The sequence below is a fragment of the Nomascus leucogenys genome, chromosome 17 (genome assembly GCF_006542625.1).
Source record: "Nomascus leucogenys isolate Asia chromosome 17, Asia_NLE_v1, whole genome shotgun sequence".
Classification (NCBI taxonomy): domain Eukaryota; kingdom Metazoa; phylum Chordata; class Mammalia; order Primates; family Hylobatidae; genus Nomascus; species Nomascus leucogenys.
The window spans coordinates 35357789-35384508 of NC_044397.1; the positions used below are offsets into that span (position 1 = coordinate 35357789).

Here is a 26720-nt window from a genome sequence, read left to right on the forward strand (position 1 = left end):
GGGAGGATAGGCTGGGTGTGGTGGCTCACGCCTGTAATCCCAGTGCTTTGGGAGGCTGAGGAGGGAGAATTGCTTGAGGTCAGGAGTTGGAGACCAGCTTGAGCAACATAGCGAGTCCCTGTCTCTACAAAAATGTAAAAAATTATTGGGTGACTGAGGCAGGAGGATTGTGTGAGCCCAGGAGTTCCAAGCTGCTGTGAGCTATGACTGCACCACTGCATTCCAGCCTGGGCAACAGAACGAGACCCTGTCTCTAAAGAAACAACCAACCAACCAGGGAGGATTCTGAGTTCTAGAAATGTGTTATACTCTGCGCTCATCCTCTGAGATGACATGCCCTGAGGCCACCTTCATGGAAGGAAGCAACACCCAACATGGGTAAGGAAAGGGCCCCGGGAAGGGAGGGTCCTGCCCAGCGAAACCCTCCCTTGCCCTAGCTGGAAGAGCATTCATGGTGGGGAGCTGGATGTGGCAGGAAGGCTCAGGGCAGCCTGGAGCTGTTGGGGCTGGACCTCAGGGGGCTTCTGCAGCCCCCTGCCCTGACCCCAGCTCCCCACACTGGATCTTCACTCTTGGCCTCTGCTGTGCCTCTGCAATGCCCATTAACCTTTCTTTCTCCAGCTACCAGCTCTCTAGGACACCTTATCTAGCCTGGATGTCTGGTTGGCAGGGAAAGAGGGTGGGCCTGGGCAACATCCTCTGGATGGACCCCCCCCCAAGTCCCTCCCACACCTCCTCAGGGGTACAAAACATGGGTGATGTGTTACCAAGGGAAAGGGGACAGAGAAGAGCCTGAGGAACTCCAGAAGAGGGTTGTAGAGGTGGGAAATTGAGGACAAGCCTCCCTGGACCGGGAAGGGCCCAAGCTGTGATCTGGGGGTCCAGGACTGACCCAAACACGTCAACAGGGGGCGACTCAAGTGCAGAAATGGAAAAGGCGGGTTGGGCGCGGTGGCTCACCCCTGTAATCCTAGCGCCTTGGGAGGCTGAGAGGGGAGGATAGCTTGAGGCCAGGAGTTTGAGGTCAGCCTGGGCAACATTGTGAGACCCCCCCCACAACCTGTCTCTACAAAAAACAAAAAAAAAATCAGCTGGGCGAGGTAGCGTGCGCCTGGAGGATTCCCAGCTACTCGGGAGGCTGAGGTGGGAGGATCCCTTGAGCCCAGGAATTCAAGGTTACAGTGAACTATGATCATTCCACTGCACTCCAGCCTGAGCGACAGAGCGAGACCCTGTCTCAAAAAAAAAAAAAAAAGAAAAAAATAAATGGACCAGGCTAAGCCAGGCTGGTCCTTGTCAAGACCTGCCCCTGCAGGTGTCCGGGGAAAGGCCAGAAAGATCCCTGGAGAAAAGGACACAGAAAATGGCAAGAAAGAAAGCGGGGACTTTGGAGGGGTAAGTTGGGGGAAGACAGGAGGTTCCCTCTCCCCGTTCCAAGAGGCTGGGAGAACCTGCCTGGGCAGCATCTTGAATGGGAGAATTGTCCTCGCCCCAGCCACCAGTGTGAGCTTGTGTACACATGTAGGGGGGGGTCCCTTCTTCCCTTCCCCCACAGCCAATGCAGACACTCTCCCTGCATTGCCTCTAAATCTACCCTAGCTGTCAACATCTGGCCCCCATCTGTCTCCATCCAACCGGACCCCCTGCTCCAGCTCCTGCCCCAGCCTCCCTCTCCAGTGGCTGTTGGGCAGGGCTGGGAGCTCAATGCCTTCCCGCCCTCCCTCCTGCAGCAGCCTGTGGCCAGGACTGAGGAACCAGGACAGGGGAGAGAGGGGACAGCCCCACCCCGGAGGTGCCCCAGGCACTTGGCAGAGCCAGCTGGAGCTGTTAGAAGCAGCTGCAAATGATTCATCTCGCTCGGCCCCCACCCCACCACCTCAAACACACCCTGGGGCTGATAACCAAGTTCCAGCCCCTACAGGCCTGCAGCCTCCAGACCTCTGACACCTCTCGGTCAGCCACAAAGCCCTCCCTACCCAGCCCCACTCTCCTTAGAAATCTAGTCCATCACCCCCATCACCCCTGGAGCTGGGACACGTCCCATTTTCTTTTATTTATACAAAAAGTTACTTTTTAAATATAACTTAAGAACCCCTCCAAGCACCGGCGTCCGTTTCTGGGTTCCACCACCACCTACCGCCCCTTTCACTACCTCACCCCACACCCCTTCATGGGACACAGCTTAGGGGTCCCAGGCGGGGTCCGGGGATGTGGGATGACCAAGGCACTGTTGTGGAAACAGACACGATGATGGGCCCCTGTTTCAACTTGGGCAAAGGAGGCCATAGCAAAACAGGTTCCCCCCAACACAGTTATGACAAGGACGGTAGAAAAACAAAACGAAAAAACAAAAAGGGAATGGGGAGAAAAATTAAGACCAAAAACAAAACTCAAAAACCTTCAATATGAAGGCAGCAGCTGGGGGAGGGGCATTTACAAGGGAAAAAATGATTGAGTTTGGTGGTGACAGCAGCAAGTTGGGACTACAAACCCCAGTGATTTTGTCACTGGGCCCTGACACCCCTTCTTGCCCCCTGGGACAGCCCCCCACTCCGGAGCTGGCAAGGGAGTCACACTCTCTTTGGTCTGCGGGAACGCACCCATCAAGGTGAAGGGGGGGCACCTGGGGAGGCCGGGAGATGATGGGCGCTTCCTTTTCCTCTGGTCACACCCAGTCCCGAGGGAAAGGCGCCCTCACCCTTGGTCTGGAGTTCCCCGAGGGGGCTGGGGGGTGATTTTCCTCTCCTATTATGGCAGAACCCCCGAATCCTGTCTCTCCAAATTGCCAACTCCCCACCCCACGGGCTCAAAGTGCAATCCAGCGGGGCGCAGGGCTGGGGGCCTCTGTGAGTCCCCACTCTGCCCCAGAAAGATGGGGAGGCGGTGTCCCCGGGGCGGGGAGTTCCTGCAGGTCAGTACTGCGGGGCCGGTCCTCCTGTCCCACCCGGGGTTCCCGGCTTGGCCTGGGACTTCATGTGCTGGACACTGGCCAAGATTTTCTTCTGGTGTCCCGCCAGAGTGACTCCGATTCGGAGCAGGTCCCTGCAGAAGGAAAGGAGAGCTCGGTGAGACCCTAGGGTCCCTGTAGCCGCTCTCCTCGCTTGGCTCTTGAGCCAATCCTGCCTCAGGATTGTGAGCCAATCAGAAAAGCCAGCGGGGGAGGGAGAACCGATGTCAACAGTTGCCGGGCAGTTTTAAGAGCCCCGGGCCGCCATCCTTCTGTGCAGCCGCAGAAGGGAGGGAGTAGGGCTGGAGGCCAGAGGCAGGGGCTTTGGCTTGGGTGCCAGGGAAGGAAGGAAAAAAGAGAAAAGCCTGCAAAATTGAGACTGGGGAAGAGGCCGCACAGATTGCCGTAGAGGGAAATGGAGATGTGAGAAAGAAAAGGCCGAAGTGGGAGAGGAAGAGCTGGGTGGAGAGGAAGAGGAGGTTGCTGATGGCTGGAGGCTGAGATAAGGGGAAAAAAGGGAGAGGAGGCCCCCTGGGTCAGAGAGAACCTGGGAAGAATTAGGGAGGGATGTGCCCAGGCCCCGCGGGGCAGGGGCAGACTGGCCTGAGACCCTCTGGCTCTAGCCTCCTGAGTAGCTGGGACCACAGGCACGCACCACCATGTCCAGCTAATTTTTTTGTTTTTGTTTTGTAGAGATAGGATTTTGCTATGTTGGCCAGGCTGCTCTCAAACTCCTGGGCTCAAGCAATCGGTCCACCTCAGCCTCCCGAAGTGCTGGGATTACAGGATGAGCCACCACCCGGCCTTCACATTTCTTTTTTTTTTTTTTTTTGAGATAAGAGTTTCTGTCATCCACGATGGAGTGCAGTGGCACAATCTCGGCTCACTGCAGCCTCCACCTCCCGGGTTCAAGCGATTCTCCTGCTTCAGCCTCCTGAGCAGCTGGTATTACAGGCACGCACCACCATGCCCAGCTAATTTTTGTGTTTTTAGTAGACACGAGGTTTCACCAAGTTGTCCACAATGGTCTCGAACTCCTGACCTCAAGTGATCCACCCACCTCGGCCTCCCAAAGTGCTGGGATTACAGGCATGAGCCACCGTGCCCGGCCTTCAGATTTCTATTCCTTCTATTTCTGTTATTCAACCTGGGGTGAGAGGAGATCTTGGGAGAGAAACGGGAAGGCAGAAAGGGGGAGTAGCAGACAAAGGCCAAGTGGGGATACGCAGCCTTTGGGAGGCGAGGAATCATAAAACCATTTCACGTAAAAGCTGAAGAGGATCTCCAAAACCTAGCCCAATCTTCTCCTTTTATGGGTGGAAAAAGAGAACCCGAGTTGACACATTGTTACTGTGAGAGCCGGGCCTGGAATGCAGATAGATGCACAAAGATAGCTAGGGAGTGAGAGGCGGAAGCACCATGGCCCAGGGCCGTGATGGCAGGAGGAGGTGAGGCGGGCAGGCTGGCCCCAAAGAGTCCTTGGGTCCTCGGCTCCATGGGGCTGTGACTGCTCCTCTGGGGCCCTTCTAGGCATGGCATGAGCGCAGTGTGAGAAGACAGCACTGGCACCCAAAGCTGACCCCAAAAGCCCCTGCAGACCCCGTGGGCCTGACTCCAGCTGCCCTGCTCTCCCCGCCCCACTCCAGCTCCTGCCACTACTTACTCGGCAGAGATCTGGCTGACCAGCTCGAAGGAGCCAAAGCCAGCGGCTGCGAAACTTTCTTCGTATCTTCCCATCTTGATGGCCCGAAGCCACTCGCCCACAGAACCAAAAGCTGAGTAGTGAGGCTGCCGCTGGTCCAGGAGAGGATGTGAGGCCCTAGGGGGCAAGGATGGGGAGGAATGCTGAGTACCAGGCCTGGGTCCAGGCAAGGAGGTGGAGCCCAGCCTTGGAGAGGCGGACAGAGACCCTCTGACCCAACACCAATGAACAGACACTTCTGGGCAAGGAGTTGGGGCAGAGAGCGGGAAGGAGGGACCATTCTCTGCAGTCCTCACCCGCCATTCTCCCGGGCCACGATTTTGAGGCTGGCGGGGTTCCGGATCATCTTGTCCAAGGCGCTGACCACCTGGGGGAAGCGGGGCCGGGCATTCCGGTCTTTCTGCCAACAGTCCAGCATGAGCTGGTGGAGGGAGGTGGGACAGTCTGGGGGCGGGGGCAGCCGGTAGTCCTGTTCAATGGCATTGATCACCTGGAAAGAGGGGAAGAAGCTCTGGGTGAGGCTGTCCAGGAAAAGCAAAGATGCTAACAGGCCCAGGAAATGGTGACTTGGAAGATGGTAGGATAGGAGCCACAGCCCCCCCAAAAATAACAGATCCAGGAATCCTCCTAGCCGGAGCTAAAGCTCTCTGTGGCTGGAGGCCCCAGCAGCTCTTGGCTATGATACAGACATGTTACCTCCCAACCCTGCCCTCCATCTCTGTATCCTTCTGCGACCCAAATATGCTGTATCCAACTCTTTTATTTATTTATTTATTTATTTATTAAGACAGTCTCGCTCAGTTGCCCAGGCTGGAATGCAATGGCATGATCTCAGCTCACTGCAACCTCTGTTCCTGGGTTCAAGCGATTATCCTGTCTCAGCCTCCCGAGTAGCTGGGATTACAGGCACCCGCCATCATGCTTGGCTAATTTTTTGTATTCTTTTAGAGACGGGGTTTCACCATGTTGGCCAGGCTGGTCTTGAACTCCTGACCTCAGGTGATCTGCCCACCTTGGCCTCCCAAAGTGCTAGGATTATAGGCGTGAGACATGGCGCCCGGCCTGCAACTCTTTTTAAAAATTTTTTGTAGAGGTAGGATCCGGCTATGTTGCCCAGGCTGGTCTCGAGATCCTGAGTTCAAGTGATCCTCCCTCTTCAACCTCCCACAGTGCTGGGATTACAGGCGTGAGCCACCAGGCCTGGCCCTGTATCTCAACTCTTTGATACAAAGATCAATTCTCCTTTTTGTCATCTCTATGGTCTCAAGAACCCAGCAGTGATGACTCTCTGGGAACCCACCCTTCACCCCAAATCCCAGGTGAGAGAACACTCGAGGAAAGCTTGATACGACCACGGGACACTTACATCCTGATTGCTCATGTCCCAGTACGGCCTCTCCCCAAATGACATCACCTCCCACATCACAATCCCATAACTCCAGGCATCACTGGCGGAAGTGAACTTCCGGAAGGCAATGGCCTCTGGGGCAGTCCATCGGATGGGAATCTTGCCTCCCTGCAGAAGGAGGAGAAAAGGTGAGCTGGGGGACTCACTGAGGGACTCACCAGACCCAGCACACGGCCCCCAAGTCCCCCACCCACCTCTGCTTTTTTCCCCTAGCTCAGGCCCCAAGCCTCCTACTCTCCAACTGTCTGCCCAGGTTGGAGTGTAGTGGCACGATCTTGGCTCATGCAAACTCTGCCTCCCAGGTTTAATTGATTCTCCTACCTTAGCCTCCCGAGTAGCTTGGATTACAGGTGTGTACCACCACCCTCAGCTAATTTTGTATTTTTAGTAGCAACAAACAGGTTTCCCTATGTTGGCCAGACTGGTCTCGAGCTCCTGACCTCAGGCGATCCTCCTGCCTCAGTCTCCCAAAGTGCTGGATTTACAGGCGTGAGCCACTGCGCCTGGCCACTGTTCTTTCTTTCGAGACAGGGTCTTGCTCTGTCACCCAGGCCACAGTACAGTGGCACATACATAGCTCACTGCAGCCTCCAACTCCTGGGCTTAAGCAATCCTCCTGCCTCAACCTCCCAAGTAGCTGGGACTACATGCATGCCACTGCGCCTGGCTAATCTTTTAATTTTTTTGTAGAGATGGGGTCTTGCTATGTTGCCCAGGTTATCCAACTGTTATTTTCCTAGACATCTGGAAGTCAGCTTCCTGGAGCTGACTGTCCCCCCACCCACAGCCTGCTCCTGTATCCTCTCCCTGGAGCAGGGCTGCCAAACCCTCAGCCTCCCGCCTTTCCAACCTGCCCTCCCGACCTGGCCCTAAGAAGCTCACACCCCTGGTCCCCAGCATTACCAGGGAGCTCGTGTAGGTGGGATCGGAAGAGTTCTCCTCCAGGAATCGGGAAAGGCCAAAGTCAGACACTTTGCAGACGAGGTTGCTGTTGACTAGGATGTTGCGAGCAGCCAGGTCTCGGTGGACGTAGCTCATCTCGGCAAGGTACCGCATGCCCGAGGCGATGCCCCGCAGCATGCCCACAAGCTGGATGACCGTGAACTGTCCGTCGTTTAGCTGGAGAGCAGATGGGGTGGGGGCTTGGTGAGGACAGGCCCACCCACTGTTACCCCTCCCATCCACATCTTTTTTTTTAGAGACAGGGTCTTGTTCTGTCACCCAGGCTGGAGTGTAGTGGTGCCATCATAGCTCACTGCAGCCTCAACCTCCGGGGCTCAGGTGAGCCTCCCGAGTAGCTGGAACAATAGGCATGTGCCACTATGCCTGGATAATTTTTTAATTTTTAGTAGAGATAGGTTCCCATTATGTTGCCCACTCCTGGCCTGAAGCGATCTTTCAGCCTGGGTCTCCCAAAGCACTGGGATTACAGGTGTTGAGTCACTGCACCCAGCTTCCCGTCCACTTCCTAAACTGTATCTGTCACTTCCAGACCCACCTCACAACTCACCTGTAGGGCAAGCCCCCCAACTCCCTCAGGTGAGCCTTCCTCCTTTCTCTTTTCCCAAGTTTTCTCAGCTCTGGCTACAGTATCACAACACATTGCTTACAATGGTTCCTGTTTCGATGGTAAGCATTCAGTCTCTCCCAATCAGATTATAATTTGAAAAATTATTTCAACTTTCCCTTCCATTTAGCCTGGTACACTGCTTTATACCCAGGAAATACTCAACAAATGCTTTTCTGTTTTTTTAGTTTTTTAGAGACAAGGTCTCTTTCTTTCCCCCAGGTTGGAGTGCAGTGGCACGATCATGGTTCACTGCAGCCTTAAACTCCTGGGCTCAAACGATCTTTCTGCCTCAGCTTCCTTAGTAGCTGGGACTACAGGTGTACACCACTGCACCTGGCTAATTAAAACAAAGGGTTTTTTTGGTAGAGATGGGGTCTCACTGTGTTTCCCAGGCTTGTCTCCAACTCCTGGCCTCAAGCGACCTTCCCACCTTGGCCTCCCAAGGTGCTGGGGTTACAGGCATGAGTCACCTGAGCAACCTGTCTACAGGTGGAGATACATTGGTGCTGATCCAACCACAGAATTGTTCAGCCCTCTTGGACTAGCTGTGTGTGGATTTGCAAGAGAACAGTGAGGAACTGCAGTATGACCAATGATCAGTGCAAAAACCAAGGTCTGAAGCCCAACCTTGACCTTTAAAGAGTTTGTTCTCACCAGGGAAACCAACAAGTCACAGACAGTAAACAAATCCCATCTTCTGGGTTTAGCTAAGATTTGGGAGACCGTCTGCAGCCCTACAGAACCAGGGACATAGAGTCCAAAAACTGAATTTTGAATCCATCCTCCAGATCTGCACCTGCCCTACTCCCGGCTCAGTTCGTGGCAACACCACCACTTGCCAGATGGTCAGGGTGTAGACCTCAGTTTCCTGTGACCCACTTTTCTCCCTCACCAGCCACTTCCAATCCATCAGCAAGTTCTTGCTGGTGATGCTTCCAAGACATGTCCCAAATCCAAACCCTTCCCTTCACCCCACGGCCTGGATGCTGGCAACAGACTTCTGCTGCAGGCCTCTCCCAGCTCCTGCTCTTGCTCCCCAGCACCCTGCAAAGAGGTCTTTTTATTTATTTATTTTTTTGAGATGGAGTCTCGCTCTACTGCCCAGGCTGGAGTAAAGTGGCGTGATCTCAGCTCACTGCAACCTTCGCCTCCTGAGTTCAAGTGATTCTCCTGTCTTAGTCTCCTGAGTAGCTGGGATTACAGGGATGCACCACCATGCCTGGCTAATTTTTGTATTTTTAGTAGAGACAGGGTTTCACCATGTTGGCCAGGCTGGTCTCGAACTCCTGACCTCAAGTGATCCACCTGTCTCAGCCTCCCAAAGTGCTGGGATTACAGGTGTGAGCCACCGTGCCCAGCCGGGATCCTCTTAAACTACTCTCCTGCCAAAGCCCTCCAGTGGATTCCCATCACACTGCCCAATGCAGGGTCTACCATCTATCCTCTGTTCACCAGGTTCACCTGTGCTGGCCTTCCCATCTCTCTCTCTTTTTAAGAGATGGGATCGCCCAGACTGAAATGCAGTAGTGCAATGATGGTTCACTACAGCCTCGATCTCCCAGGCTTAAGTGATCCTCCCCCCTTAGCCTCCCAAGTAGCTAGGACTAGAGATGTGCGCCATCATGCTCTGCACATGGAGGCCAAGGTGGTGGGCAGATCACGAGGTCAGAAGTTCGAGACCATCCTGGCCAATATGGTGAAACCCTGTCTCTACTAAAAATACAAAAATTAGCTGGGCATGGTGGCGTTCGCCTGTAGTCCCAGCTACTCGGGAGGCTGAGACAGAAGAATCTCTTGAACCCAGGAGGCGGAGGTTGCAGTGAGCCGAGATCACGCCACTACAGTACAGCTGAGTGACAGAGTGAAACTCCGCCTTAAAAAAAAAAAAAAATTGGCCGGGCGTGGTGGCTGCCTGTAATCCCAGCACTTTGAGAGGCCGAGGCAGGCAGATCACCCGAGGTCGGGAGTTCGAGACCAGCCTGACCAACATGGAGAAACCCCGTCTCTACTAAAAATACAAAATTAGCCGGGCGTGGTGGCACGTGCCTATAATCCCAGCTACTGGGGAGGCTGAGGCAGGAGAATCACTTGAACCTGGGAGGCGGAGGTTGCGGTGAGCCGAGATCGTGCCATTGCACTCCAGCCTGAGCAACAAGAGTGAAACTCCATCTCAAAAAAAAAAAAAATTCAATTAAAATTAAAAAAAAGAAGGAATGACAACCTTCAGCTGTATGGGGCAGTGGGAAAGGAGGGTCCCACAGGAGCCCAGCCTTTCCCAGAGGGAAAATTAAAGGCAGAGGGCTGGCTGGGCGCGGTGCCTCACACCTGTAATACCAGCACTTTGGGAGGCTGAGGTTGGGAGATCACTTGAGGTCAGGAGTTTGATACCAGCCTGGCCTACATGGTGAAACCTTGTGTCTACTAAAAATACAAAAATTAGTTGGCATGGTGGTGCATGCCTATAGTACCAGCTACTTGGGAGACTGAGGCAGGAGAATCGCTTGAACCCTGGAGGTGGAGACGGCAACGAGCCAAGATTGTGCCACTGCACTCCAGCCTGGGCAACAGAGCGAGGCTCCGTCTTAAAAAAAAAAAAAGGCAGAGGACCAGGGCTTAGCCCAAGAGGAAAAGGCTGGAGGAGGTGACCTGGGACCCACTGTCTGTCCTGGCTTCTTAACCCAAGTGGCCTCTGGGTGTAAGTGGGAACTCCGGGTGGCCGCAGAAGCCAGGGAGGGTGCTCACCCGCAGGAAGGAGTCCAGGGCGCCGTTCTCCATGAACTCTGTGAGAATCATGACGGGCATGCTGTTGGTGACCACGCCCTCCAGGCGGATGATATTGGGGTGCTCGAACTGGCCCATGATGGAGGCCTCGCTCAGGAACTCGCGCCGCTGCCGCTCCGTGTAGCCACCCTTCAGGGTCTTGATTGCCACACAGCTCTCCTTCTTCCCCGGGGCCTTGAGCCGCCCCCGGCACACCTCGCCAAACTCACCTTCAAACAAGGATGCGGAGGTCATCAGCTCTCCCACCCCGGTGTGGCCCTGCCCACCCCCCGCTTTGTTCCCAGGTGCCCGGGCAGCCTTCCGCTCTCACCTGCACCAATCACCTCTTCAATCTTGACGTAGGAGACATCGATCTCTTTTGCAAATTCCCTCACAGCCTCATTAGGGTCTTCATAAGTGAAGGGGTCGATGTAGACCTTAGTACCTGAGAAATCAGGCAGGGTCCTGTCAGCCAGGAATTAACTCCCACTGGACTCGGAGGCTCGGCTCATAGCTCTTGGCCCCAAGCCCCTATCTCCGTGTTTTGTTTTTCTTTTTTTTCCTGAGATGGAGTCTCGCTCTGTCACCCAGGCCTGGAGTGCAGTAGTGCGATCTTGGCTCACTGCAATCTCCGCCTCCCGGGTTAAAGTGAATCTCCTGCCTTGGCCGCCTGAGTAGCTGGGATTACAGGTGCCCACCACCATGCCTGGCTAACTGTTGTATTTTTTATAGAGATGGAGTTTCAACATGTTGGCCAGGCTGGTCTCAAACTCCTGACCTCAAGTGATCTGCCCACCTCTGCCTCCCAAAGTGCTGGGATTATAGATAGGAGCCACCGCACCCGGCCCCAGGCCCCTATTTCCATCAAATTAGGGCAACCCACCATGCCCGATGAGATACTGTCCATGTTTGTCTGAATATTCTGCTTCTCTCCCGTTGCTCTGCTTCCTGTAGCCAATGGGAAAGGAGCAAAAGGTAAACTGAGTCACACATCTTTATGAGGCACACAGCGAAGGGAGGTGCAGGGATTGGAGAAGATTTCAAGTAAAAAGAGGCTGGGGGCACCCAGAAAGCCTTGCCCTGTAGCACCCAGGCAAGTGGCCATCAACTGAGGGCTTCCAGGGGCCTCCGGGTGTCAGAGCCCTTACCTGAGGCAGAGCACGGCGACCACAATGACCACCAGGACCAGGACCACACCCACGACTGCCGTGCCCGCAATCAGGGCCAGCTGCTCCCGCCAGCCCTCGCTCTCTGTGGAAGGAAAGGCTGCTGATCAGGAGAAACTGATGGACCTGCAGGAGGCCCCAGCCCCGGCTTTGAGCAATGAACTGTGATCTCCTGAGAACAGGTCCCCAGTACAGGGGACAGGTGGAGGGAGAGGACACAAGCAGGCAGGGTCAGGGAACAAACAGTGGGTTTCAAACTGTCCCCCAGGGGCCAGCAGGCTCCTCTGAAGTCCCTCAGGGCAAGGGAGGAAGTTTCGCAATCTTTTTACTGCTAGAGTAGTTTTTTGTTTGTTTTTTTGAGACACAGTCTCACTCTGTCGCCCAGGCTGGAGTGCAGTGGCGCAATCTCAGCTCACTGCAAGCTCTGCCTCCCGGGTTCTGCAATTCTCCTGCCTCAGCCTCCTGAGTAGCTGGGATTACAGATGTGTACCACCATGCTCGGCTAATTTATGTATTTTTAGTAGAGATGGGGTTTCACCAGGTTGGCCAGGCTGGTCTCAAACCAGCCTGGGCATAAGCCAGCATGCCCAACTGCCAGAGTGGTTTTGATTTGGTTCTAGCATAAATACCAGAGTCCACAAAAGTCTCCATTCAACGAAACGTTCTAAAGGTGAAACATTTTCAGGTTTTTATCCAAAAAGTGGAAACAATTGAAATGTTCACCAAAAGATACAATAATAAACAAAATCAGCTATTTCCATACAACTGATTATTACGTCTCCATAAAAAGAAACGAAATATTGGCCAGGAGTAGTGGCTCACGCCTGTAATCCCAGCACTTTAAGATGCTGAGGTGGGAGGATTGTTTGAGGCCAGGTGTCCAAGACCAGCCTGGGAAACATAGCAAGACCCCATCTCTACCAAAAAATAATAATTAGCCGGGCATGGTGGTGAGCACATGTGGTCCCAGATACTCAGGAGGCTGAGGTGGGAGGATTGCTTGAGCCCAGGATTTTAAGGCTGCAATGCACTATAATCAGACCATTACATTCCAGCCTGGGTGACAGAGCAAAATCGTGTGTCTAAAACAAAAACAAAAAACAGGCAAGGTCCAGTGGCTGATGTCTGTAATCACAGCACTTTGGGAGGCTGAGGTGTGCGGATTGCCTGAGCACAGGAGTTCGAGACCAGCCTGAGAAAGATGGTGGAAACCCTGTCTTTACAAAAAATACCAAAAAAAAGTAGCCGGGCATGGGGGAGCTCATGCCTGCAGTCCCAGTTACTTGGGAGGCTGAGGTGGGAGGATCACTTGAGCCTGGGAGGTTGAGGCTGCAGTGAGCTGTAATTGAACCACTGCACTCCAGCCTGGGTGACAGAGCGAGACCCTGTCTCCGAAACAAACAAAAAACAAACCACAACGAAAAAAACCCATGGATATATACTACAACATGCATAAACCTTGAAAACATTCTGCTCGGTGAACAGTCACAAAAAACCACACTGGAAGATTTCAAGACAGAAAGTGGATTAGTGCTTGCCAGGGGCTAATGCAACAGAAGGATCTGGGTTGGGGGTGATGGCTAAGGGCTATAGGGTCTCTTTCGAGGATGCTGAAAATGTCCCAAAATTACTTGTGGTGGTGACTGCACAATTCTGTGAATGTATCAAAAGTCATCGATTGTACACTTTGAACAGGCAAGTTGTATGGCAGGGGAACTGTATTTCAGTAAAGCTATTACAGAAAATTGCAAGGTTTAGTTAGAAAGCCACTGGTCCAAGGCTGGGTGTGGCAGCTCATGCCTGTAATCCCAGTATTTTGGGAGGCTGATGCGGGAGGACTGCTTGAGGCCAGGAATTTGAGACCAGCCTGGGCAACATAGGGAAACTGTCTCAACAAAACATAAAAAAAAATTTAGTTGAGCATGGTGGCACATGCCTGTAGCCCCAGCTACTTGGGAGGCTGAGGTGGAAGGATTGGTTGAGCTTGGGAGTTGCAGGCTGCAGTGAGCTATGATGGTGCCACCGCACTCCAGCCTGGGTGATAAAAAGACCCTGTCTCTTAAAAAAAAAGAAAAAAGTTAGGCCGGGCGTGGTGGCTCACACCAGTAGTCCCAGCACTTCAGGAGGCCGAGGCGGGTGGATCAGGAGGTCAGGAGATCGAGACCAGGAGGTGGAGCTTGCGGTGAGCCGAGATCGCACCACCGCACTCCAGCCTGGGGACAGAGCGAGACTCCGTCTCACAAAAAAAAAAAAGTTAAAGAAAAAAGAAAGCCACTGGCCTAGCATATTAAAAATAACCTGTTACCTCCAATCCTCAAAGCCCTGCAGGAAGCTTCATGATATTCCCATTTTGTTGGATGGGGAATGGGGAGCTCAGGGGTCAGGTTGCTGCTAAACGTCAAGTCTGAGGTGAGCTTTTTTTTTTTTGAGACAGAGTCTTGCTCTGTTGCCCAGGCTGGAGTGCACTGGCACAATCTCAGCTCACTGCAACCTCCACCTCCCAGGTTCAAGCAATTCTCCTGCCTCAGCCTCCCGAGTAGCTGGGACTACAGGTGTGCACCACCACGCTCAGCTAACTTCTATATTTTTAGTAGAGATGCGGTTTCACCATGCTGGCCAGACTGGCCTCGAACTCCTGACCTCAAGTGATCCTCCTGCTTCAGCCTCCCAAAGTGCTGGGATTACAGGATGAGCCACTGTGCCTGGCTGTGCAGTGATCTTTGATCGAGCAACTGCACTCCAGCCTGGAGGTACAGAGTGAAGCAGGCCGGACTTCACGAAACTCAGCTGTTGGTTTTGGTTTCGACATTCTACATTCTCTTCTCTCTAGGGCATGCCATGTGATCCACAGGAAGAAGGACATGAAGATAGGACTTTGGCCGGGTGCAGTGGCTCACGTCTGTAATCCCAGCACTTTGGGAGGCCGAGGCGGGTGAATCACAAGGTCAGGAGTTCAAGACCAGCCTGGCCAACATGGTGAAACCCCGTCTCTACTAAAAATACAAAAAATCGGCCAGGCGCGGTGGCAGGCGCCTGTAATCCCAGCTACTTGGGTGGCTGAGGCAGGAGAATGGCTTGAACCCGGGAGGCGGAGGTTGCAGTGAGCCGAGATGGCGCCACTGTACTTCAGCCTGAGGGACAGAGCAAGACTCCATCTCAAAAAAAAAAAAAAAAAAGAAGATGGGACTTCGGGGACCTGGGGTCTTTCCAACCTCCACCCTCACCCCCTTCCCCAGGCTCACCATCCAGTTGGGTCTGGCTGTGATGTTCCTGGCCGAAGGGCCCGTAGCCGGCCTCAGAGCGCGCCCGTACCTGCACCAGGTAGCTGGCTCCCCGCTTCAGCCCCCGCAGCTCTGCCCGGTTTTCTGACGTCTTCAGGAACCGCACACTGCTGGGACCCTCGGCGCCCTGTCCGGGAGGTAGGGGGGTGGCCGTCACCCGGGGCCCCAAGTTCCTGTTGCTCTTCCTGCCTCCTCCCCTCGCCCTCCACTCCCATCACTAGCCTGCCTTGCAACTGGTGAGGCCTTTGGGAGAACTTACATATGCAAGCCATGTGCTGTATTCATAATGTCATTCCTTTTTTTTAAGATAAGGTCTCACTCTCTCAGGCTGGAATGCAATGGTGCAAACACGACTCACTGCAGCCTCGACCTCAAGTCGAGAATCACTTGGGTTCAAGTGATTCTCCTGCCTTAGCCTCCTGAGTAGCTGGTATTACAGGGGCTCACCAACAAGCCCAGCTGATTTTGGTATTTGTAGTAGAGACGGGGATTTCACCATGTTGGCCAGGCTGGTCTCGAACTCTTCACCCTAGGTGTTCTACCCACCTTGGCCTCCCAAAGTGCTGGGATTACAGGCATGAGCCACTGTGCCCAGTCTCATTTTTTTCATTTTAAGTTTTTTATAGAGATGAAGTTTCACCATGTTGCCCAGGCTGGTCTCAAACTCCTAGGCTCAAGCATTCTGCCCACCTCGGCCTCCCAAAGTGCTGGCTATTACAGGTGTGAGCCACTGTGCCCAACCTGAGCCACTGTGTCCAGCCGCTGGTAACTATTACAGTAACTATTTTATAGATGAAGAGTCTGAGGCTCAGACAGGCCAAGGGGCTTACCCAAGGCTGCCCAGGGAATCCATGGCAGAGCTGGAATTCAAATGCCTGCCAGATGCCTGCAACCCAGGTGTCCCAACCAACCAGGGGAGCATAACCCATTGCCCACCCCCCCCAGGGCTGGGGGATGGCCTCACCTTCTCATGGTATTTGACCTCGTAGTCCAGCACAGCCCCACTGGGTGCCCGGGGAACAGCCCAGGCCAGGCTCAAGCTGCTGGGTGAGGACCGTGTCACCCGGATGTCAGACACTGCGGGAGGTACTGTGAGAGGCAGAGACACAGGGAACCCTTGTGCATGGTAGGTCTGTCCCTTAACTTTAAAAAGTTTTTTTTTCGAGACAGAGTCTTGCTCTGTCTTCCCAGGCTGGAGTGCAGTGGTGCAGTCTCGGCTTACTGCAACCTCCGCCTCCTGGGTTCAAGCAATTCTGGTTCAGCTTCCCAAGTGGATTACAGGTGCCCACCACCATGCCTGGCTTATTTTTTTATTTTTAGTAGAGACGGGGTTTCACCACATGTTGGCCAGGCTAGTCTTGAACTCCTGACCTTGTGAACAGCCTGGCCATGTCCCTTATCTTTTCCAACACTTCCTCTGCTGGCTACACTTGTCTCAGTTTCCCCCTGGCTGTTTCGAGAATTCCTTCTGATTCTCTCTGCCCCAGTCCCACTGGGAGCCTTCCGGTACTTAACTCTCCAGCTGAGCTTTACGAGCTCCTCACCCTCTCTTTCTTATTCATTTATTTTGAGATGATCTCACTCTGCTCTGTCACCCAGGCTGGAGTGCAGCGGTGCGATCATAGCTCACTGCAGCCTCTGACTCCTGGGCTCAAGCGATCCTCCTGCTTCAGCCCCTTGGGTAGCTGGGACCACAGGCACGCACTGCCTTGCCCGGCTAATATTTTTATTTTTTGTTGAAACAAGATCTTCCTATGTTACCCAGGCTGGTCTTGAACTCCAGGGCTCAAGTGATCTGCCTGTCTCAGCCTCCGAAATTGCTGGGATTACAGGAGTGAGCCACTGTGCCCAGCCATTGCCTCTTTCTGCCTCTTGCCCCCAAAGCCTTGGCCCCTCACACTTCCTGGGGACCCAACTTCACAGCCCCTGCCTCTCCCCTTCAGGCCCTCAGTGACATCTCTCCCACCAGACCACCAGCCGCCCCAGCCCCCAAGTCTCACCCTCTCGGTCGGTGGTGACATTGACAGGCTCAAATGGGACGGGCCCCGTGGCTAAGGAGGATACTCCGTTCAATGCAGTGACCTCAAAGGTATAGGTGAAGTCAGGACGTAGCCCTCGAACCACCACCCAGGGCTCCACCAGGTCCCGGGGGCCGGGGTCAAAGGTCAGGTCTCCCCCGCAGGGTGCGCAAGAGCCTCCGGGTCGGCACTCCCGGCAGCGGAGGGCGTAGGTGAGGTCCTCTCGGCCACCGGACTCCAGGGGGGCACTCCATTCCAGGTGCAGGGAGGAGCCATTCAGGCGGGAAACCACGCTCCGCGGAGCCGAAGGAGGGGCTGCAGAAGACCAGGGAGTCAGGCAGAGGCTGACCTGCTCTGCGGCAGTGGGGAGAAGGCAGTGGAGGAACCAGCAGCCACGCTGGACTCTTGCCTTGGAGACAGCGGGCTCCACCTGTTCCCCCGGGCTGCGGACCAGCATGCCAGGGACAAAGTGAAGAAGACCAGGGAGGATGGGGGCCATGTCAGGGTCCACCTCAGGGGTCTGTGACCCCTCCCCAATGAACTGCACCTGGGTGCTGGTCACTTACTGGTGCAGGGTGCACCCCGGGGGTCTGTGCGTGCCCGGAAGTACCCGATACGGCACTGGCAGACGGCTGATCCAATGGTGTTAGAATGACTATTCGCTGGGCATGGCTGGCAGGACCCTTCTCCTGACAGGGGCTTGAAGGTGCCCTGGGCACAGGCTGAAAAAAAGAAAGCATTCATCAAAAGCATGCACAAAAACATCCATCTGCACGGTGGGTCCGGTGGCTCATGCCTCGAATCCCAGCACTTTGGGAGGCTGAGGCTGGAGGATCGCTTGAGCCAAGGGGTTCAAGACCAGCCTGGGCAACATACTGAGATCCCATCTCCAAAAAAAGAAAACAATTCCAGTTGCTTTTAAGGCTGATGAAGTGCTAAGGTGGGAAAATGGACAAAAGCTCTCAAAACCTCTCCTCTTAGAGGAGAAAGGAGACTGTCTCCAGAGAAGGGGTCCTAACCTGTTTTGACCCTGATCTCGGCAGTCTGGTGAAGCCCACAGAAAGACCTCTACTCCAACTTATGATTTTAAATGCACACCACAAAATACATAGGAATACCAGAGAAACCAATTAAGGTGAAATGCAATGACTGAAACGTGAGGAAAACAGTTTGGGCTACAGCAACATTTGTGTTTCTTTCTTAAGATGTAGCAGCAAGTCTCCTAATCTCTGTAATACTGAAGTCATCATGAGCAAAAACAATGTTTTGGCACTTGGAATGGCCTGTAAGTACCTGTGATTTTTTTTTTTTTTTTCCTAAGAAGGAGGCCAAGGCGGGCAGATCACTTGAGGTCAGGAGTTCAAGACCAGCCTGGCCAACATGGTGGAAACCCGTCTCTACTAAAAATACAAAAGTAGCCGGGTGTGGTGATGCATGCCTGTAATCCCAGCTACTACTTGAGAGGCTGAGGCAGGAGAATCGCTTGAACCCGGGAGGTGGAGGTTGCGGTGAGCTGAGATCCCGTCACTGCACTCCAGCCTGGGCAAAAAGAGCGAAACTCCTTCTTGTTTGAATGCACTCCCAGGCTGGAGTGCAGTGGCATGATCTCGGCTTACCACAACCTCCGCTTCCCAGGTTCAAGCGATTCTCCTGCCTCAGCCTCCCAAGTAGCTGGGATTACAGGCATGCGCCACCATGTCTGGCTAATTTTGTATTTTTAGTAGAGACAGGGTTTCTCCATGTTGGTCAGGCAGGTCGCACAGATAATTATTTAAAAAATTTTTTGTAGGCTGGGCGCAGTGGCTCACACCTGTAATCCCAGCACTTTGGGAGGCCGAGGCGGGAGGATCATGAGGTCGAGACCATCCTGGAGATCGAGACCATCCTGGCTAACACGGTGAAACCCCACCTCTACTAAAAATACAAACAATTAGCTGGGCGAGGTGGCGGGCGCCTGTAGTCCCAGCTACTTGGGGGGCTGACGCAGGAGAATGGCGTTAACTTGGGAGGCGGAGCTTGCAGTGAGCTGAGATCACACCACTGCACTCCAGCCTGGGCGACAGAGCAAGACTCCGTCTCAAAAAAAAAAAAAATTTTTTTTGTAGAGACAGGGTCTTGCTCTGTGGCCCAGGCTGATCTTGAGCTCCTGGGCTCAAGTAATCCTCCCACCTTGACATCTCAAAGTGCTGGCACTACAGGCATGAACCACTGTGTCAGGCAATACCTGTGATTTCCATGGGGCCCAAGTCTCAGGTCCTGCTACAACTGCAGGTGGAATTTCAAGTGGAAATTAATGAATTTCAGGTGAAAATAAAGTATTTTTTTCCCCAGCTGGGTGTGCTGATGCACACCTGTAATCCCAGCACTTTGGGAGGCCGAGGCGGGCAAATCACTTGAGGTCAGGAGTTCGAGACCAGCCTGGCCAACATAGCGAAACCCCGTCTCTACTAAAAATACAAAAATTGGCCGGGCGCGGTGGCTCACGCTTGTAATCCCAGCAGTTTGGGAGGCCGAGGCGGGCGGATCACGAGGTCAGGAGATCGAGAACACAGTGAAACCCCGTCTGTACTAAAAATACAAAAAATGAGCCAGGCGTGGTGGCAGGCGCCTGTAGTCCCAGCTACTCGGAGAGGCTGAGGCAGGAGAATGGCATGAACCTGGGAGGCGGAGCTTGCAGTGAGCCAAGATTGCGCCACAGCACTCCAGCCTGGGCGACAGAGCAAGACTCCGTCTCAAAAAAACAAACAAACAAACAAAAAAATACAAAAATTAGCCAACTGTGGTGGTGCATGCCTGTAGTCCCAGCTACTCTGGAGGCTGAGGCATGAGAACTGCTTGATTCCAGGAAGTGCAGGTTGCAGTGAGCCAAGGTTGCGCCACTGCACACTAGCCTGGGTGACAGAGCAAGACTCTGTCTCAGAAAAAAAATAAAGTCATTTATTTTCCTCCATCAAAGCTCACAGATTCTCACCGGGCGCGGTGGCTCACGCCTGTAATCCCAGCACTTTGGGAAGCCGAGGCGGGCATATCACGAGGTCAGGAGATCGAGATCATCCTGGCTAACACGGTGAAACCCCGTCTCTACTAAAAATACAAAAAATTAGCCGGGCACAGTGGTGGGTGCCTGTAGTCCCTGCTACTCAGGAGGCTGGGGCAGGAGAATGGCGTGAACCCGGGAGGCGGAGCTTGTGGTGAGCTGAGATCGCGCCACTGCACTCCAGCCTGGGCAACAGAGTGAGACTCAGTCTTAAAAAAAAAAAAAAAAAAAGCTCACGGATTCTCTAGAAAACCAGAGGGTAAGAAGCCCTGCTCCAGAGAGAAGGCTGAGAATTCAGTATCAGTAGAGACACAATGAACAAGTGTGGAGACCTAAAGGCTTTGTCCTGACACCACCAAGGTCCACCCCACAGAACGGTCCTGCAGCCCAAGCCAGCCTCCCATGTTCGGAAAGCAGGGAAGTTGGCCAAGGTTAAAGAGAAGTCTGGAAATGAGAAAGGCTCAGAAAACAGACCCTCTAGTAACTGAGTCCTCAGGAGAGGGAAGAGCATTTGAAATGGAAACTTGGCTGGGTGCCGTGGCTCACACCTGTAACCCCAACACTTTGGCAGGCTGAGGTGGGCGGATCACGAGGTCAAGAGTTCGAGACCAGCCTGGCCAACACGGTGAAATCCTGTCTCTACTAAAAATACAAAAATTAGCCGGGTGTGGTGGCGTGTGCCTGTAGTCCCAGCTACTCAGGAGGCTGAGGCAGGAGAACTGCTTGAACAGGGACCCGGGAGGTAAAGGTTGCAGTGAGCAGAGATTGTGCCACTGCACTCCAGCCTGGGTGACACAGCAAGCCTCCAATTCAACATCTAACAATACAAAATGGAAACTTAAGAAGTGGGTCCTGAGTGGAGTTCAGGACTCTCCCCCTGGATGAGCAGCAGTCGCAGGGGAAGCTCCAGCTCTCACCTCGGCACTTGGTGTTCCCCTCGGCTGCCTCGAACCCCGGAGCACAGCTGCAGCCCGTGACCGGCTGTTCAGCCCACTGGCCATCCTCACGGCAGTAGAGGCTGGGGCTGGGGCCAGGGGCGGGGACGGCATCCACCACGCAGCTACCGGCCACGGGCACGACTAGCTCCCGAGGCACTGTCTCCGGGAAGCGGGTCAGGTTCACAGTCAGCTGGGCACACTTTTTGTAGAAGAGGTGCAGGGACAGCAGGGCCATGCAGGCACCCTGGTCCTGGAAGGCCAGGTAGAAGCCAGCCTTGCTGAGTGGTCCCAGACGCAGCGTCTTGACATTCACCTTCCCGGTGGCCTCGGCCCCAGGGCGCTTCCGGGTGAGATGCTCCGCGGCCACCGTGTCCACCTGCCGGGGCGGGGGAGGCACACCACTGCTGTCCCCACTCCCTGAGGACCCAGTGGACTGTTGTGATTTTCCCAGCTCACCCTCCCGGACCTCTTTGTTTCCCATTCCAGAACCTTCCCTCCACCTTCCCCAGGGCACACCTTCTGCAGGCCCCCACACTGTCCATTCATCCTTGCAAAGCTCCTGTGATGTGCCCAGCCTCTGGCCTGCACCTCTGCCCTTTTTATTCACTCGTTCTACAAACATTTACTGACACTGACGCCATGCCAGGCCCTGACCTCAGAGTCAAGGAGACAGCGATGAATGAATCCTAGGGAAGTTATAAAGTACCATGAGGCCGGGCATAGTGCCTCATGCCTGTAATCCCAGCACTTCAGGAGGCCGAGGTGGGAGAATCTCTTGAGCCCTGGAGTTAGAGACCAGCCTGGGTAACACAGAAGACCCCGTTTTAAAAATATAGATATAAAAGAAAAATAAAGTAAAATGAGTGCCGAGACAGGCAGGTGGACAGAGGTATGCAGGATTGTAGGGAGGAGAGAGTCAGCCGAGGCGGCACAGGCAAGATCTTGGAGCTGGAACTTGGAAGACAAGTAGGGGTGTGAAAGGCAGAGAGGCCCCCAGGTGGACACATCACCGCTGCAAAGTCTCGAGCTGGAAACCAGCCAGGTGCAGTCAGGGAACGGGAGAAACTCAGTGTGGCTGGAGCGCAGTGGGGTAGGGTGGTTGAGGTGACTGGATGAGTAGCCTGACCCCTGGGCTTCCCTGGGGGCCGGCCAGGCAGCCCCCATATATTCTGCTGCTCCGCCCAGGAGATCACCCCCTTCCCTCCCCAGACCTAAGCCTCCTGCTTCCAGCCCCCAGCGTGCGGGCCAGAGGCCTCACAACTACATCGACTGGCCCCAGAACTACATCGGCTGCCCTCTAGGCCACGGGCCTGCTGGCTGGAATCCCACCCTGGCTGTGGCTGAGCCCCTGGGGCACCCAGGTACCTTGACGTAGGGGTTCTCCATCCAGGCTGGCGTGAGGGCCGTGGCCGTGTCCGCATCGCTTTCATAGTAGAAGACGGTGAAGGTCTCCTTGCAGGAGCGCCCAGCCCGAGGCAGGGACAGGCACTCGAGCATGGTGAAGCGCAGCGTGGCGTACACGTGGACGGCGCCCCGCCGCGGGACCCAACCTGTGCGAAGCCAGTGAGCCTGGCCCGGGGCGCGCTGCACGTCACACACCTCATAGGTGCGCACGCTGTGCTGTTCCTCATCCAGGCCGCTCAGTTCCTCCCACTGTGCAGAGAAGGAGGTCAGCTAGGGGGCTGGGGAGCCGCCAAGGAGAGGGCTGCATAGGGTGAATCCTATAAAGTGAGAGGGACTGAGAAAGGGGGGCCGCTGGTACTGCGAGGAGGGCGCCTCTGAGAAGGGCTCAGACGACACTGCTGGGGCTGCTGTCATCTGGGGGTACAGGGGTGAGGAGTGGCACAGGCGCCCTCTCCTCCCTCAGTTTCCCTCCAGAGCTTCAGCTCCTGGGTGCAGCTCTCACCTGCCCGTCCACCTGAGGGAACGTCACCCACTTCAGATCCGCAGTTTCCAATTTTGTGTTCAGCAGGGTCTCTGAGACAGACAGAGAGACAGAGTCAGCGCTTGGGGTGGAGGAGGGAGGTCAGGAAGACCAGATCCCTGGGAACCGAGGCAGGTGGATCCTCTTAGCTCTGAGCTAGAGGAGTTGGGGGGCCAAGAGGGGAGCAAGCCCTGCCCTCTGCACCCGCCTCTGATTTCTGGCCTCTTTTGCTAAGTGCCAACCCCACCCCCAACATCTGGTAGGCATGGGGCTCCCTTGGGATACCCCAGATCTAGGCCTCCCTGGAAGAGGAAGGGAGATCAAAATGGACGGGGAGAAGGGGCGGCAGCTCAGAAAGGGTTAAAATGAGAGCGAGCCGTACCCTGGTCCTGACCCCCACGAGCAGAGGCTGCTGGTGTGGGAGGGGAACCTCTTGTCTCAGCCTCCATGTTTCCTCCCCTAAGTCCCAGAATCAGCCTCTCTACCCCTCAACTTCATTCCCTGTCCAAGACCCCTCCCTGCTTTCAGACCAAACACCCCGTCCTTCCCTCCTTGAAGGGAGTGCTCCGTGCCTGGGGCATAGCCCTGGCCCCCATCCCAGCACCTCCCTCCCCATGAGTGCCCTGATCAGGAAGCGCTGGAGGTCGGGATGCTAGGGTTCCCAGGCTCCCGCCGAGGCCTCACATCTGGATTTGGTTACGGGAAGGCAGAGGGGAGGAGATTCTGGGGGGCGGTATGAATGGGAAGGGTGAACACACCTGGCTTGGCTCGAATCATCGGGGGAGGGGACAGGCACTGGAGGAAGGGGGGGATTAGGAAAAACTGCACAGCCCCTGGCAGTGGAGAGTGGAGGAGGGAGGGTGGGGGAATCCCCTCGGGGGCTGGCAATGTGGGGGGCAGCAGGCGCTGGGAAGGGTGGAGAGGGGAGCCAGAACACCTGGCTCTCACCCCATGGGAGCTTCAGGAGAGCAGGGAAAGAGGGTTGGTGAGGCAGCCTCTTCCTGGGGACCAAATGATGCCCTCCAGCCAGGGGTCAGGTGGGAAGCCAGCCAGCCTGAGGTGAGAGGCGCAGGGTCCCCATGGGTGGCAAGAGACAGCCCTGCTCGCTGGGGACAGGATGCCCGGGTTCTGGGAAGGGGGTGGATAGAGGCTGCCGTCTCCACCCTCCATTGTTCCAGCCGGGATAGTGTTTTCCTGTCTCCAATTTACACACTGTCTCTGCCTCGGGCTCGCCGGCTCCCTTTCTGCGTCCCAGCTCGGCTGCAGCACGCTTTGATCTGTCAGTTCGCGTGTCTCTCACCTCTCTCTCCTCCACTCTCTGTCCACCTCCATTTCTCTTTCTGACAGTCACTATCTCCTTCGCTTTCGGCCTCCACTTCTCGCGTTCCTCGCGGCACGGGGCCTTGGATAAACTACTAAACCTTAACTAAGCCCCAGCCTCCTCATCTGAAAAATGGGGGCAATGATAGCACCCACCCTCAGCGTTGCTGGATGGGCGAAATTAACATTTGTAAGGCGCTCAGCACAGGCCTGGTGCTTGGAAACACTCAGGTAATAAGCGTCCCAATCACCATTTCCTCTTTGCGTCTTTCCTTCTCACCACACCTCGTCCTCGTGGTTTTTCCACCTCTTTGGCCTTCCTCTTCCCCTTGTTCATGGATTTTTTTTCCCCCTTCTCCTTTCTCTGAGCTGGGCAAGCCTCCCCTCACTCCCAACCCCACACCTAGCCTTCGATCCCCAGCCCAGGGCAATCCTGCCCAGCCCCGCGGAGAGGGTTTTTCTAACGCCGCTGAATTCTTCCCTTCGGGAGTCCCTCATAGCCTACCCCCCCATAGACCACTTTCATACCAGACAGAGAAAGGGGGGTGTTGGCAGCTCACTGAAAGGAGATTAGGGACACAGAAGGAGAGTTTCTAGGGCTCTTGGCTCCCCCTCTAGGGGACCAGGAGGGACAGAGATCCATGGCCAAAGAAACGCTTGGAGAGACCAGGAGGCGGGAGATAGGCTGGGTTAGTTCGGGCGATGTGGGGGCCGTGTAGGTCAGTTTCTACCTGGGGGCTGTGTAGGTCAGTTTCTACCCGCTCCTAGGTCTCAAGGGAAGCCCGGGACTCACCTGGGGCCGGGGTCTAGACCGCATTTAAAGGGATGGGGTGCAGCCTGTAGAAACCAAGGAGCCACTCTATAGCAGGGGCAGGAGCAGTGGGCGGGAGAGTGGTTTGGGGGTTTGCTGTGTGAATGCAAAGGAGGCCATCCTGTTGCAGGAGTGTGGAATTGGAGGATCAAGGTGTGATCGCTAAGGAATTGGCGGTGGGGGTCGTTTTAGGGCCTAGCACGAAAAGTTGTGCCTTGTCTGCTGTTGCTTTTCCAGAAACCTTCCCTCATGTAGGGCAGGAGGTGGGACTGGGACAGAAACTTTGCAGATAGTTTTGAATAGTGGGGTAGGGAGGAAAGGAAAGGCAGCCAGGGGCGTATGTAATCAGCAGTGAGAGTTTGGGGAGCCCGGGCAGGGGAATGTCCCGGGTTGTAGCCAGACTCCATCTCTTTCCCAAACAAAAGAAAACTCCACTACCCGCCGGGCGCCTCTTCCCCGCCCCCCTCCCGTTCCAGCACTATCGGTCCGAAGTGTTTGGGATTGGAGTGCCCGGGTAGGGGTAGACAGAGGCCCCCTCCACTCCGAGGCCCAGATGTGGGGGAGGAGGTCCCAGGAGTGACGGGGTGCACCCCCCCAAGGAAACTCACCTTCCAAAGCTGCGGCCAACGAAGCCCAGCAGAGCAGCGCCCGGAGCTCCATGGCGCCGCCTCACTCGGGTAGGATCCGAACCGAGTTTGGGGGGCCCTCGCCCCCCCAGGTCTGACTCTCCCTGGGCGGGTGGACGCCGATTCTCCGCGCTGGACTCTCCGTCGGGGCCCTCAGCGCGGGCCCATGCAAGCGTGCGGGGCACCGGGCGGCGGCGCCAAGTGTGGCCCCGCGTCTGTGCCGCGCGCGCGGACGGCGGGCCCGGAGCGTGCTGGCAGTGGCCGCGCCCGGCGGGCGCGGAGCAGGACGTGGCTGGAGTTGGGGTCCCTCCGGGGCCTCGGGGTCTCGCCCCGGGTGGCGGGGGCTGAGCCGGCCGCTCGCGGTCTCCCCCCCTCCCTGGAGTGGCTCTGCTCGCGCCGCCGGGCCGAGTGCTCTCCTCGCGGGCGGGGATGGTGGGAGCCCGAGAGGGGACGCAGCGGGAGGGAGGGAGACTGCGGCGCGGAGCCGGGCTGGCCGGGCCGGGGCTGAGCTGCGCTGGGACTGGGGCGGGCGGCGCCGGGCCCGGGAGGGAGGGGCCCGCGGGGGGCGGGGGCAGCTCTCCCAACGCGGGGGCTCCGCGAGGGAGCCCGGGGCGCGCAGATTGGAGCTCACGCTACTGAATAATTCATGAGGGAAGCGGAGAGGGGCACCGAGTGGAGCAGGTCGGGAAGTTGAGAGAAAGTTTGGAGAAGGGGGAGGGGCGGCGGGTGAGGAACCCCGGGACCGCCCAGATGTGCGCCGTGGCGGTGCGCGCTGTCCAGGACCGAGCATGTCGGGGCTGGGGCCCAGGGACCCCCGGGACAGGCCCGAACCCGGCTGGCACCAGGGAGCAGAGAAAACACACACCCAGCAGTAACACGGAGGGCCGCCCAGGCGTGCACGTAAATGTTCACCGCGCACACAAAGCCCGCTCTGACCTTGCTGCGGACTCTAGATGCCGCTCTTGGATGCGCCCACCACCCTCTAGTGGGCGCAGGGACTGCGTTTTTGGGGGAAAAGGAAGGAAAAGGGAGTAGAAGCTTTGGAGAATGGAGGGCCGCCCAGGGGGCCTCAAGGAGCAATTCCAGCTTGGATAACCTTGCAGCGAACGTTCACACAGTCACCCCATAAACGTTCAGTGTTGGGGACCTACTGTGCGCGCAACCAAGCCCTGAAAAATGTCCAGAAGGGGCGCGCACTAAGCTGCGCTGGGG

At 55.6% G+C, this 26720-nt stretch overlaps 1 protein-coding gene across 1 annotated transcript; it reads right to left on the reverse strand.

Moving 5' to 3' along the window:
* Window positions 1-2018: 2018 nt before the first annotated feature.
* On the reverse strand, window positions 2019-26030 carry EPHB4 (EPH receptor B4). The gene is made up of 17 exons (XM_030797203.1): window positions 25491-26030; window positions 22734-22804; window positions 22193-22480; window positions 20807-21203; window positions 17419-17574; window positions 16835-17167; window positions 15799-15923; window positions 14796-14961; window positions 11536-11638; window positions 11271-11335; window positions 10719-10832; window positions 10370-10617; window positions 6961-7176; window positions 6016-6165; window positions 4946-5139; window positions 4611-4766; window positions 2019-3042 (listed from the first exon to the last, which is right to left on the reverse strand). The coding sequence occupies exons 1-17, from the start codon at window positions 25540-25542 to the stop codon at window positions 2913-2915; spliced, it is 2964 nt and encodes a 987-aa protein (XP_030653063.1). The 5' UTR covers window positions 25543-26030; the 3' UTR covers window positions 2019-2912.
* Window positions 26031-26720: the final 690 nt, after the last annotated feature.